This window comes from Pleurodeles waltl, chromosome 6 (genome assembly GCF_031143425.1).
Source record: "Pleurodeles waltl isolate 20211129_DDA chromosome 6, aPleWal1.hap1.20221129, whole genome shotgun sequence".
Lineage (NCBI taxonomy): Eukaryota > Metazoa > Chordata > Amphibia > Caudata > Salamandridae > Pleurodeles > Pleurodeles waltl.
In genome coordinates this window covers 562338457-562352446 of record NC_090445.1, presented here as the reverse complement: position 1 = coordinate 562352446, position 13990 = coordinate 562338457, and the positions used below count along the sequence as shown (strand labels likewise).

Sequence of the window (13990 nt, the reverse complement as noted above, 5' to 3'; positions counted from 1 at the left end):
GGGAGACCGTGACCCGACCCTGAAGAGTTGCACCAGAGTTTGCTGGACCTGGAAGAGTTGTCAGAGTGTAGTTTGGATACCCAAGAAGAAAGTTACAACTAGTTAAAAGGGATGGCAGGGTTCTCAGTAAATGTAGACTTGTAGACTAGCAGCAGCTACATTTTGGCTGGACTTCAGCTTGATGAATGTGAATTAATGGGAAAACGAATACTGAGAAACAACATTGGAGCAAACTAAATCATGGAAACCAATTTTAGGGAAATACAAGTAAATCAAAAATTAAAGGAACCATATCAAAGGAAAGATAATTTTAAGGAAACATTCAAAATGGCATTAAACTTGGTTGGGGTTTAGGGGTAGTGAGGGAGTTTGCATTTAGTGATAGGTGATGTTTACGGGTGATGAGTGGAGTTCAAGTGTAGGTGTTCTTTGAAAGTTCAGGGATGGGTAAAGATTGGGGAGGGGAGGGTTTTTAAAGGCTCCGGAATGGATTCAGTTTATGGTGGTGAGGCCTTCTTAGGGTTAATGGCTAAGTGGAGTTTTGGAGAGGAGTTTATAGGATTCAGGAATCAATCAAGTGTCGGGATGTTGAGCTTTCAGGGTTCAGGTTGGGCGAAGGTTTGGGCTGATGTGGGTTTTTACAGTTCAGTGATGGGTGATTTTTAGTGTTCAGGAATAGGTCAAGTATGGAAGTGGTGGGAGGTTTTAAGGGACAGGGATGGTAGAGGTTATGAGGAGAACGTTTCTTAGAGTTTAGGAATAGGTGGATTTTAGGTTGGTGAGGGAGTTTTAAGGGTTCAGCAGTGGGTTGATTTTAGAGATGGTGAGGATTTTGTAAGGGTCAGGGATGATTGCTGTTTGGATGGTGAGGGTAATTTTTAAGGTTTATGGCTGATGGTGATGGTGAGAGGTTTTAAAGGTTCAGGGTTTGGTGGAGTTTAGGCATAGACAGTTTTTTTTTAATGCTGAATAGATCAGAGTCTAGGGTCAGGGATGGGTGTAGTTCTGATGTGGTGAGGAGTTTTTAGTGTTCAGGGATGAGTGGAGTTTCGGGGTAGAAATAACTTGGGGTTGAGGGATATGCAGAGTTTATGGGTCAGAGATGGCTGCAGTTTAGATTGTGTATAGGATTTTATTTAGGTGGCAGGGATGGATGGTTTTTAGTGGTAGTGAGGATTTAGCAAATTAAAGCACCAGAAGTAACTCTTTGACAATCTAAAATATGTATAAATCCAAAATAATGTCTTCTGAACAGAGGCACTGAAATAACTACCTCTCACAAAAATGCTTCTGAAAATAAGACCTGCAGCCATTTCATTTACACCTTAAAACTAAGCATGCAAGAGCCAATAAAAAATAATAATCCATGAATTGGTTTCTATGAAATTGTAAATACCAGTTATCCTGCAAATTTCCATTAAACAGTTTAGGTGAAATGGTTTCTTAGTAGTGGCGTTCCACAAACTTTTTTTCCATCAATTCACATAAAGCCTTACAACCAGACTTTAAGGGACATCGACCCCTGTGGCGAAAGTCACTTCATTGCATCGGCGACTGAGGAGTAGCCCCTGGAAGACCCAGTCACCAGATCAGCATCCTTCAACATCTTCAGCATTGTGCATTCCTTTCACCAGGACCACTCCACTATAGTCTATGGCAGTTTGTCATAGAACCTCGAACTGGATTAGAGACTGCTTTGACTGCGAGGTAACTGTCCTACCAAGCCTCATTGACCTCTGACCTGCTCCCTGCTTGAGCTGGTCGCCCGCCCGCAGGAGTCTGGAGTGATTCACTAACCATGGTAGTTGCCAATGCTTATTCGTTTTTCAAATGAATAAGAGTGATTTATTATTTGGTTAATACTTCTATATTCGGCACCCTCAGGTGGAATTTCGTCGTTAAGGTGTCATTTTAAAGATCAAAATACAACCTATTTTTATGAATTGGTGTTGGATTTTTATTGTATCTTGTTTTTCTTATTTGACTGTTTTTGGTATTGCTTAATGCTTTATACTTGTTCTTTTGATAAAGCCTGATTTTTCAGAGTCAGAGCTACCCAGGGTTCAGCCAAGGTTTCTAACAACTCTGACTGGACTCCATACAGGTAGTGCGTTTGTTACATGCTGAGGTCTCAGAACCACACCATGTATTAAATTGATTTCCTCACATTGGCTATTTAAGGGCTCATGGAAAAGAGTCTCTCCTGCAAATCTCAAAGCCTCTCCACGCTCCATGAAGTAAAGGTGTGTGCAAACAGAGAAGGGTTCTGGTCTGAGGAGAGTGCGACTTTCCCCTTGGACTGCAGCTCCTTGATAACTTTACTGCTAGATTGTTTGAGCATCTAGGCTATAGATAAATAAATACTGATTGGCACTTATAGTAAATCTAGGCTGCTTCAAAAGTGTAGCAGCACAATAATGAGAGGGAGACAATCTCTTCGCAATTGACATGCATAGGATTGCAGAAAAAAGAGAGGATTCTCACCACAAGCACTGCATATAGCGCTGCAGAAAAAGAAACATGGTATGAGGACTTGGGGAAAGCAGTGGATGAGCATGGGCTGGGGACCAAAACAGAACTGAGGGTAGGGGCAAAGTGAATGCAAAGCAAGGCATAGGGAGAATGCAAGAAAAATATGCCCTTTCATGGAGTGCTTAAAGGAAAATGACAATGCAAACAACATCAGTAATAGAAGGATAAATATCTACCAATCAGATCACCGTGAGATTGAAATGATCCTTGGTGAGGCAAATGAAAATTAGGAAGGATAAGTCATTAAATCAAGAGAAAACAAAGCCATGCAATCCTGATGAGCAAGAGTTTGGCCAACAAACTGCCACAGCTGTCAGTAATCAAGACCTAAACAGTAATATCGCCCTTTGCAGTTATGATTCTATGATTCTTTTTTAAAGGTTTCCAACTTGTTCTTAATGCTAATGGGCTTGGATTTGTGATTTTTTGGGGGCATTTACGTGGGATTAATTGGTGACAGATTGAGTTAAGATTTAAAGTTGCATACTTGTAACTAAGAGACCCAGGATTCAACCCCATTTTGCTCACTGTATCAAGTTATGTAATCCTGGCCAAAGCACTTTCTCACTGTTGCTCAGTACTTCTGTCTACTTCGAGGTGATTCATTTTGCAATGTTTACTACTCAGAAACGTATTAAATCATTTAGACTCAATGTGCAACTCCTAACACGTCACACAAGTGCTCAGTTTTGCCATGAGGCTATTTGCCGCACCATTCCACATAGGATGGTTGTTGATTATAATTTGTGCTGGGTCTATATAATCCCTTTCATTACCTCTTTGTAGAGTGAAGTAATATGTGTTTCAGACCACCATCCTTTCACGTAAGTGCACTGCACCCATAGCACATGTAACCTAGCTAATGGGGTGAAATGTTAGGGTTAAACAGGCGCTCAGGATCCTAAATCGCACAAGTTACGACAAGAAATGAGGGGTGCCTGCACAAGGGAAAACACCCATCCCCTAAAGGTTCATAAAAACCCAACAAACAGGATAATAATGTGCGCGGCACTCCACTCACAAGAAAAAGTAAATTTCATATAATCAAAAAAGTAGTCTTGGAAAAGCAAACATTCAATTTTAATACAAGTTTCAGGGGTGTGGAATTTATTAAAATATCTACTTGTCCAGGGGACAGGTTGCTTCTCAAATCTACTTGTCCTGTAAAAAGATCTACTTGTCCCTTTGGTGCCATGTAGTGTGGCGACAAATTATGGCAGCAATTAATAGCCTCTCTGATTATGCCAGGGCTACTACCATAGTAGGGCTTGAATACTTGGAGTTTCAATCCCTACTGTAGCAATTTCCTTATTTTGCCACCTTTCTGCAGATCTGCATACTGGGGCTGGAGGAAGCAGTAAGCAATAGTTCCAGGGCTGGAATGCCTTTGAGTCTGCAAACCTACTAACCTGCATGTTTTAAAGATTTTTACCAGCTTCTCTCTAATATTTTCCCATAATAAGAAAGGTTGGACATTTACTCCTGACAATGGCAGAATTAGAACTTCTTCCAGGGTTGGGAAGAAAGTGGCTGGAGGGAAAATGAACTTGCAAATGCTCAATAGATTTTCACATGAGCAAATCTACACATCGTATTTACCCACGCTAAAATACAGTTCACAAATATTTTATAGGGGTACGACATATACCATGGGTGCACTTTTGTGACTTTCTTTAAGAATTTGGGGCCACAAGTAGGTAGGTTCAGATTTGTGACCTGCAAATTGCAAGTCGCAAATCCGAATGTAGGATGGTGTCCTTGACACCATCTGTGATTCGCAAAGGCTTCGCAAATGCCCACATCATGAATAATCATGAGGTGGGTCGCAATTTGCGACCCCCTCACGAATGGTGGCCTGCTGGAGACAGCAGACCACCATGTCTGTGACTGCTTTTCAATAAAACAGTTTTTTTTTTTTGTAATGCAGCCAGTTTTCCTTAAAGGAAAACGAGATGCATAACAAAAACGAAAAATGAAACGTTTTCGTTTAATTTTTTCAGAGCAGGCAGTGGTCCGCAGGACCACTGCCTGCTCTGAAAAAATGTTTACAGTGACATTCACAATGGGGAAGGGGTCCCATGGGGATCCCTTCCCTTTTGCGAAAGTGTTAGCACCCATTTGAAATGGGTGCAAACTGCGATTGGTTTGCGCCCGCGTTCGCGGTCACAAAACAATCCTACATTGCACTGCGAGTTGCAATTAGGAAGGGAACACCCCTTACTAATTGCGAGTCGCAAACCCGTTTTGTGATTCGGTAACCAGGTTACTGAATCGCAAAACTGGGTTTGTGCATCGCAATGTGCTTTTTGCACGTCGCAAACAGCTAAAGTCGCTGTTTGCGACATGCAAAAAGCTACCTACATGTGGGTCTTGGTCCCTAATTAGGTCTGGTGTTAACAAAGACATTTTGTTTTTATTAAACTTCTATTTCTCTCTCTTTCGGCTGGCTTTACTGTGAGTGATCGCATTCTGCTCTTCCACAAGGAGCATATTGCCACACAAAGTAGTTTTGTTCAGTGTCAGGAACTACAGTGGCAATCAGTGACGTAACGAAACTGGAGGGTGCCCCTTTGCAAAGAACATGGAGGAGCCCCCTCTCCACACTCACTCAGGGCAGGTGCTGTGCTGACGGGGCCCCCTGGAGGGCGGCTGCGGGGCCTTTGTTATGCCGCTGGCGGCAACGTGTGCTTTAAGAGTTCAAAAACTTTTTGGGGGGGTTTTGCCAATGTTTGTTACAATGTTGAGGGCCTGGTAGCTCCCACAACAATAAAGTGTTACAAAAGCCATGTCAAAACAAGACACGCATTGATGAAACTAAAAGACGTGTAAAAGTATGTCAGATCAGTTGGCTTTGTCAGTGTTTGTTTATTTTCATGCTTCCCATAATCGTGTTGAAAATGGTTACACTGATTTTCTATTAGAAATATTTTTGGGAAATACTAGCATGCATCAACACATTTTACTAAATGACACTTCATTTGCATATAATCAGAGAGCATTCTGGGAGCATTATACTTAGCCTCTTAGTCTAAACTTTTCAAACATGTGTGTACACGTTTTTTTTTTTTATTGTACTGGATAAAAAAGTTTTCCAGACTAATGACAACGCCACCTTCTGAAAAGGATACTACAAATATTAGGTGAGCACCTGGGGGGTGGTTTTCGGTTCTCCACTAGAAGATTTTGTGTGTTTAAGAGCATGAAACCAGAGCTCCGGTTTTTGTTCATTTGTCATTTAGGTAGTGTGTCTTAATTTCTTTGCAGTGTAATATAAGGATGAATTTACCATAACATTGAATATATACTACTACTTTTGGATGCTGGATTTCAGGTATTTTACACGGGGGCACGGTGTAATGCACATTGGTTAATAAATTTTATTGCATGTTGGCATTTTCTATATATATTGGGTGCAAACCATTTACATCATATCTTTCCTGGCTTTTTGCTTATATGATAGATCTGGTTAATTTGCTGTGTAAGGAGAAACATAAACAACATTAGATCAAATAATGGACAAACAATGGACTCTTTAGGAATTATCTAATCATGAGGTACTATTCAGAATCTTATAAAGAAATTTGTTGACACAAGGGTAGTTTCGCATTAAATTGGAAGTGCATGATATCACTATTTGGAGTTTTTTTTGGTGGAGGTTGGTAGGACACAAGATTCGAGTGTGCTTTCTGGGGGAGCACTTCAATGCAATTTTATCTGGGTTCTTTACCTCTTGGTTCAATTGATACTCACGTGAGCCATTACAAAAAGGTCTCTTGTACATGAGACTTCCACATTTTTGTTTTTAATTGGGTTTCTTTCATTTTATTTTATTGTTCAACCATTAGTTCGAGCATTTTGGTTCCTAACTTTATCAATATGTTTAAAATTTTTAGCCCTGAAGAAGTTGTTCGGGATGTTAAAAAGAATTTCCTATGATGAAACACGTGTTGGCTGAAATTGTATTACCACGGATGGGTTTCTAATTTTTACAGATTCTTAATTTAATGTTTGGATTAGATTGGACAATTTAAACTTGTATTAAAATTGAATGTTTGCTTTTCCAAGACTACTTTTTTGATTATATGAAATTAACTTTTTCTTGTGAGTGGAGTGCCACGCACATTATTATCACATAGCACATGTACTTTGCATCAAATGTAAATGAGGGATCATTTGTTGTTCTACCTTTAAATGTCTTTGCGTCACCCCTACGCTAAACCCTTCGTCCTCCGTAAGCTCAGGTTCTTTGCCGGTACCCATCAACTTTTCTGTACTGGTTGCTCCTCTTCCCTTGCACAAGTATAATGTTCCACCCATCGGTTGCTAGCCAAGCCCACAAACCCTGCCAACCACCACTGCATATTTGTTTACTTACAGAAGTCACCACTTTCACAGTTTTTCTCAGTAAACATAATTTGACTAAATGGCTCTCCAGTCTGTGTAGGTGAATCATGTGAAATTGCTTTCCTACATATCGTGTTTTCATCATTATCATCTGTTTAATCACAATGCTTATTAAAATCGGAAAACTTGTATTACTTTGTTAAATTAACCACCCATTATCAGAGTTCTGATCTGTTGTTATCCATTATCTAGGCTCTTGCTGGAGTGAAATGACGGAGTACAAATTGGTGGTGGTTGGAGCTGGTGGTGTTGGAAAAAGTGCTCTGACTATTCAGTTAATACAGAATCACTTCGTAGATGAATATGACCCTACAATTGAGGTAATGCTTCCAGAGGACTTCTTGTTCTTTTAGGAAAATTACTGTGCTTTGTACATGCATGTAACACCTTACTGGTTGGTGTAGTTTCCAACTACTTTTTTTTCTTGTGTGTTACTTTAAAAAAATAACCAAATGGTTCTCTTAGGGATTAAGTGTATGATTACAAGCAGGGCTGTAAATTCCGATCCCCGTACAAAACAAGCATTGGCAAAGACAATAGGTCTTGGCAATGTGAGAGCTATTGGCTTCTGTTCAACATGGCTGAAAGTCAGGGAAGAAAGTGCTATGGCGCTGTTATACAACATGGCTAAAATACATTGACAAAGCCAATTGCTCTTGTATTGCAGAGGCCTATTGACATTACCAGTGCTTGTTTTTTTTTTATTCGTGGTGGTGGAGAGGGTGTGTTGGGGAGAGGCCAAGACAGAAAAATAAACTTGGCACTGCTCTGAGAAGCAGTGTTGTTGCTATTGTACACTTAGCCCTTCAATCCAGCCATGCCATTAGGAGGCTGACTTTGCAGAGCTGTACTAAGCAAGTGAATTCAGTCATTTACTGCAATAAGCAATTATTTCATACATACTGTTAAACTTTCACTCATCCATTCAAGAAGTAATCCACAAATTTGTTTATCAATGCGTTCAGTTATTCACTCGCATGTATGTCAATTCTTCAATCCATTTATGAAGTTAATACTTCATTGGTTCTTTAAAGCAAGCATTCATTCAAGCATGTTTGTTTATGCGCTTTATGATTCATTCAGTCATGTATGCATTCGTTTATCCTTGCATTCAATAATTCAGTTGTTTAGTCAGGAATTCAACCATCCATTAATGTATGCATTCAATCATTCCTCCAAGAATTTGTTTACTTGTTCATTCAAATATCAATGAATGTTTTCGTATATACATTTAATCATTTGCTTATTCATTCATGATTTCATTCATTCATGCAATCATTGTTCAATGCATTTGTTTATTCAAGCATTGAGTCCTTCATTCAGTAATCGAATGTTTCATTGTCCTAGCTCAGTTTCATTTACTCCTGCATTTGATTGTTTGTTAATGCATTCCTAAGTAGATGAAATACGTCCTCTTCTGTTGGTAGTGTGATGTGACAGGAAAGTATCTCACTATTCATGGAAAGCTCCCTCCCTCTCTGCCATCCTTCGATACTGCAGCTTACATGTTTTTAGAAATTGGGTTTCTGGTTGCCTAAGGTATGAACCTCAGCCAGGCAGAACCCACCACTCGTCAGGGCAAGGGAGCTACACACCCAAGATAACCTCTGCTTACCCCCTTTTGTAGCTTGGCACGAGCAGTCAGGGCTGTCACCGAGGCAATGTGTAAAGTGGTTGTACAAAAACCACCACCACCCACCACATCATTTGACCAAACACGACCTGTATCAGTAGTACACTGCTACACAAGCAGTAGTCAGAACATCACATAGGTTACTAGTACTCTGCTACACAAGCAATAGTCGGAACATCACATAGGTTATGACTATCCTGCAACACAAGTAGTAGTCAGATGAACACATAGGTTACGACTATTCTGCAACACAAGCAGTAGTCAGATGAACACATAGGTTACAACAATTCTGCAACACAAGCAGTAGTCAGATGAACACATAGGTTACGACTATTCTGCAACACAAGCAGTAGTCCGGTCCAACGCTATTACCAAGAATGCACATGTTATCGTAAACATCATCATGATTGCAAAAATATCTCCTCCTTTGCATATGTCAGAAAACCCTCCCAATGCACACAGGCAGATCCTGAGAGCTTTAGCATTACCCAAGTGAGGCAAGAAAGACATATGATCTTGCATGAAGAAAGATATGACCAACTGAGGGTGAAAGAACACAGTGGTGAACCACAGGACATAAGGTAGTCACCAACAATATAACCTACATGAAGGCTGCAGCACGTCTGCGCTTCCTTTAGAAGTTATATTGTGAGTAGAGGAGCCCACTACACCCAGCGCAGGAGCTCCTGCACTCCTAACAAAGATCATACAGTAATCCGAAGAGGCTGGGCAGGTATGGGACCTCCGCTGAGGTTTTCCTCCCTGCCCTGCCAACCACAGGTGTGTGCTCCAAAAGTATGCTCCTACATTGTGTGGGGCAGGTGGAATACACTGACACATTCCCCACGCTGATGGGGAGATCTTCCCCAACCTCCCGACGTGATGACGACAATGGTCCCAACAGGTTCCCCTCCAGTAGGGGGAATATGATAGGAGACTTGTAATCGAGGAGCGGCTCCTCTCTTCCCCTCTTCCCACAAGGGCTGCTCCCGCAGCAAATACCTCCCAGCTAGGGGTGCCCCCCGTAACGGAATGATAGGAGAAATCCTCTGTGGGGTTCTATGTATGTGGGCTCAAGAAGGGCCACACCTCAGCCACCCGTGTCCGTGCGACACAGCTGCTGGTTTCTCCCCATGCAGGTGGCCACTGGTAGCACTCTCTGAGCCCTCCAGGGCCTCCCAGGTCGCTACCGCCCTCCATCTAGGGCGGCCCAGTCGGGGGCACCTTCCGGCCACGGGCTGGCTCCTTTTTTCGCTCCTGCATGGGTGTAGGAAAGTACCATCTTGCCTGGCATGTTACCCCCATATTTCACTGTATATATGTTGTTTTAGTTGTATGTGTCACTGGGACCCTGCCAGCCAGGGCCCCAGTGCTCATAATCGTGCCCTGTATGTGTTACCTGTGTTATGACTAACTGTCTCACTGAGGCTCTGCTATCCAGAACCTCAGTGGTTATGCTCTCTCATTTCTTTCCAAATTGTCACTAACAGGCTAGTGACCAATTTCACCAATTTACATTGGCATACTGGAACACCCTTATAATTCCTTAGTATATGATACTGAGGTACGCAGGGTATTGGGGTTCCAGGAGATCCCTATGGGCTGCAGCATTTCTTGTGCCACCAATAGGGAGATCTGACAACTCTTACACAGGCCTGCCTTTGCAGCCTGAGTGAAATAACGTCCACGTTATTTCACAGCCATTTACCACTGCACTTAAGTAACTTATAAGTCACCTATATGTCTAACCTTTACCTGGTAAAGGTTGGGTGCTAAGTTACTTAGTGTGTGGTCACCCTGGCACTAGCCAAGGTGCTCCCACATTGTTCAGGGCAAATTCCCCGGACTTTGTGAGTGCGGGGACACCATTACACGCGTGCACTATACATATGCCACGACATATGTATAGCGTCACAATGGTAACTCCGAACATGGCCATGTAACATGTCTAAGATCATGAAATTGTCACCCCAATGCCATCCTGGCATTGGGGAGACAATTCCATGATCCCCCGAGTCTCTAGCACAGACCCGGGTACTGCCAAACTACCTTTCCCGTGGTTTCACTGCAGCTGCTGCTGCTGCCAACCCCTCAGACAGGTTTCTGCCCTCCTGGGGTCCAGCCAGGCTTGGCCCAGGAAGGCAGAACAAAGGACTTCCTCAGAGAGAGGGTGTTACACCCTCTCCCTTTGGAAAAAGGTGTCAGGGCTGGGGAGGAGTAGCCTCCCCAGCCTCTGGAAATGCTTTGATGGGCACAGATGGGGCCCATCTCTGCATAAGCCAGTCTACACCAGTTCAGGGATCCCTCAGCCCTGCTCTGGCGCGAAACTGGACAAAGGAAAGGGGAGTGACCACTCCCCTGACCTGCACCTCCCCTGGGAGGTGCCCAGAGCTCCTCCAGTGTGCTCCAGACCTCTGCCATCTTGGAAACAGAGGTGCTGCTGGCACACTGGACTGCTCTGAGTGGCCAGTGCCAGCAGGTGACGTCAGAGACTCCTTTTGATAGGCTCTTCCAGGTGTTGCTAGCCTATCCTCTCTCCTAAGTAGCCAAACCTCCTTTTCTGGCTATTTAGGGTCTCTGCTTTGGGGAATTCCTTAGATAACGAATGCAAGAGCTCATCAGAGTTCCTCTGCATCTCTCTCTTCACCTTCTGCCAATGAATCGACTGCTGACCGTGCTGGAAGCCTGCAAAACTGCAACAAAGTAGCAAAGACGACTACTGCGACCTTGTAACGCTGATCCTGCCGCCTTCTCGACTGTTTTCCTGGTGGTGCATGCTGTGGGGGTAGTCTGCCTCCTCTCTGCACTAGAAGCTCCGAAGAAATCTCCTGTGGGTCGACGGAATCTTCCCCCTGCAACCGCAGGCACCAAAGAACTGCATCACCGGTCCTCTGGGTCTCCTCTCAGCACGACGAGCGAGGTCCCTTGAACTCAGCAACTCTGTCCAAGTGACTCCCACAGTCCAGTGACTCTTCACTCCAAGTTTGGTGGAGGTAAGTCCTTGCCGCCCCACGCTAGACTGCATTGCTGGGAACCGCGTGTTTTGCAGCTACTCCGGCTCCTGTGCACTCTTCCAGGATTTCCTTTGTGCACAGCCAAGCCTGGGTCCCCGGCACTCTAACCTGCAGTGCACGACCTCCTGAGTTGTCCTCCGGCATCGTGGGACCCTCTTTTGTGACTTCGGGTGAGCTCCGGTTCACTCCACTTCATAGTGCCTATTTCGCCACTTCTGCGGGTGCTGCTTGCTTCTGAGTGGGCTCCTAGTCTTGCTGGACGCCCCCTCTGTCTCCTCACGCAATTGGCGACATCCCGGTCCCTCCTGGGCCACAGCAGCATCCAAAAACCCTAACCGCGACCCTTGCAGCTAGCAAGGCTTGTTTGCAGTATTTCTGCACGGAAACACCTCTGCACGACTCTTCACGACGTGGGACATCCATCCTCCAAAGGGGAAGTTTCTAGCCCTTGTCGTTCTTGCAGAATCCACAGCTTCTACCCTCCGGTGGCAGCTTCTTTGCACCCACAGCTGGCATTTCCTGGGCATCTGCCCACTCCCGACTTGATCGTGACTCTTGGACTTGGTCCCCTTGTTCCACAGGTACTCTCGTCCAGAAATCCATCGTTGTTGCATTGCTGGTGTTGGTCTTCCTTGCAGAATTCCCCTATCACGACTTCTGTGCTCTTTGGGGAACTTAGGTGCACATTGCACCCACTTTTCAGGGTCTTGGGGTGGGCTATTTTTCTAACCCTCACTGTTTCCTTACAGTCCCAGCGACCCTCTACAAGGTCACATAGGTTTGGGGTCCATTCGTGGTTCGCATTCCACTTCTAGAGTATATGGTTTGTGTTGCCCCTCTCCCTATGTGCCCCCATTGCATTCTATTGTGACTATACATTGTTTGCCCTGTTTTCTATTGCTATTACTGCATATTTTGGTATTGTGTACATAAATCTTGTGTATATTTGCTATCCTCATACTGAGGGTACTCACTGAGATACTTTGGCATATTGTCATAAAAATAAAGTACCTTTATTTTTAGTATATCTGTGTATTGTGTTTTCTTATGATATTGTGCATGTGGCACTAGTGGTACTGTAGGGGCTTCACTCGTCTCCTAGTTCAGCCTAAACTGCTCTGCTAAGCTACCTTTTCTATCAGCCTAAGCTGCTAGACACCCCTATACACTAATAAGGGATACCTGGGCCTGGTGCAAGGTGTAAGTACCTCTTGGTACCCACTACAAGCCAGTCCAGCCTCCTACAATGGGTTGCGGCAGTGAATGCACCACAGTAGGTGCTTACTTGTGCTTCGTCCGTACTCCCCTAAGAAACCAGACCAGTGATCCTAGCTGCACACGCTAAAGTAAAAGAATGACGCACTCTCTGGGCTCCAAACTAGCGTGCGCAGCGCTTCCCTCGCTTTGAGGAAGTAAATCATAAAGCACCCATCCTGCGCCCGAGTCCAGAATACAGTGCTTCCCTCGAGGTGTACGAATGTGAATGCAGGGAGAAAAGGGGCACACCACCCAGTCCTTGGAGACAGCAATAGGGGCACGGGCTGCAGGGCCCAAGCAGGCAGGCCAGCACAAGGGTTTAAAAGGCAGTGGCAGTCCCTCTTGGTGACCTAGCAGGTCACAGATCAGCACAACAGCAGAGCAGTCCCAAGGCAGTTCCTGGCGAGTCCTTCCAGCAGCATCCAGTGTCCAGTCCATTAGTGTTCTCCCCATGTGGGGGACAACCCCCTGTACTTTTACTCATTTTGCACAGCGTCCACAGAGGTGGAGGGGGTTCCTGCCAGTTCTAACCAGTTCCAGGAAAACCCCCTTCTCCTCCAACCCCTTTGTGTGAGGTCAGGGCAAGACCTTTACAGGTGCACGTGTGACCCGCCTCTACCTCTTCCAGCCCATGAAGACCACTTACCATGCAGATGTACTCCTGGTACACCTCCACCCTCACTTTGTACAGGCTGTCTGCGAAGTATCGACAAAGCCCCGCTGTCACTCGCCCCCCAGATGTGGATTGGATTCAAGCTGCAAAACACCCGAGTGATAAGCACAGAGAAATGGTCGCTTTCTACAAATGGTAATAAAATATCCACCTACTCCAGTAAGCAGCCTTTCACAGTACCATTCCAGCCATACCAAACATGCCTACGCCACACCTCATAGATCAGACAATACCACTTAGGCATATGTTAGGGCATTTTTAAAGCAATCCTCATAGAGGGGCAGCGCTCACAGTAGTGAGAAACTAAACAGGCGGTATGTCAGTATTAGGACATGTAGTACATAAAGACATATGTCCTACCTTTTACACACACAGTTTCCTGCCCATAAGGCTAGCTAGAGCTTACTTTAGGGGTGACTTATATGTAGTAAAAGGATAGTTCCAGGCCTGCTAAGTAAATTTAGATGCTAGCTCCCT

At 44.2% G+C, this 13990-nt stretch overlaps 1 protein-coding gene across 2 annotated transcripts in view; it reads left to right on the top strand.

Moving 5' to 3' along the window:
- Window positions 1-13990, top strand: part of NRAS (NRAS proto-oncogene, GTPase) — a 138873-nt gene that overhangs the window by 28525 nt on the left and 96358 nt on the right. For both annotated transcript variants that reach the window (XM_069238736.1, XM_069238735.1), the window contains exon 2: window positions 7129-7256. In XM_069238736.1, the coding sequence (XP_069094837.1) occupies window positions 7146-7256 (111 nt within the window). In that variant the 5' untranslated portion in view covers window positions 7129-7145. The remainder of the gene's footprint in view (window positions 1-7128; window positions 7257-13990) is intronic.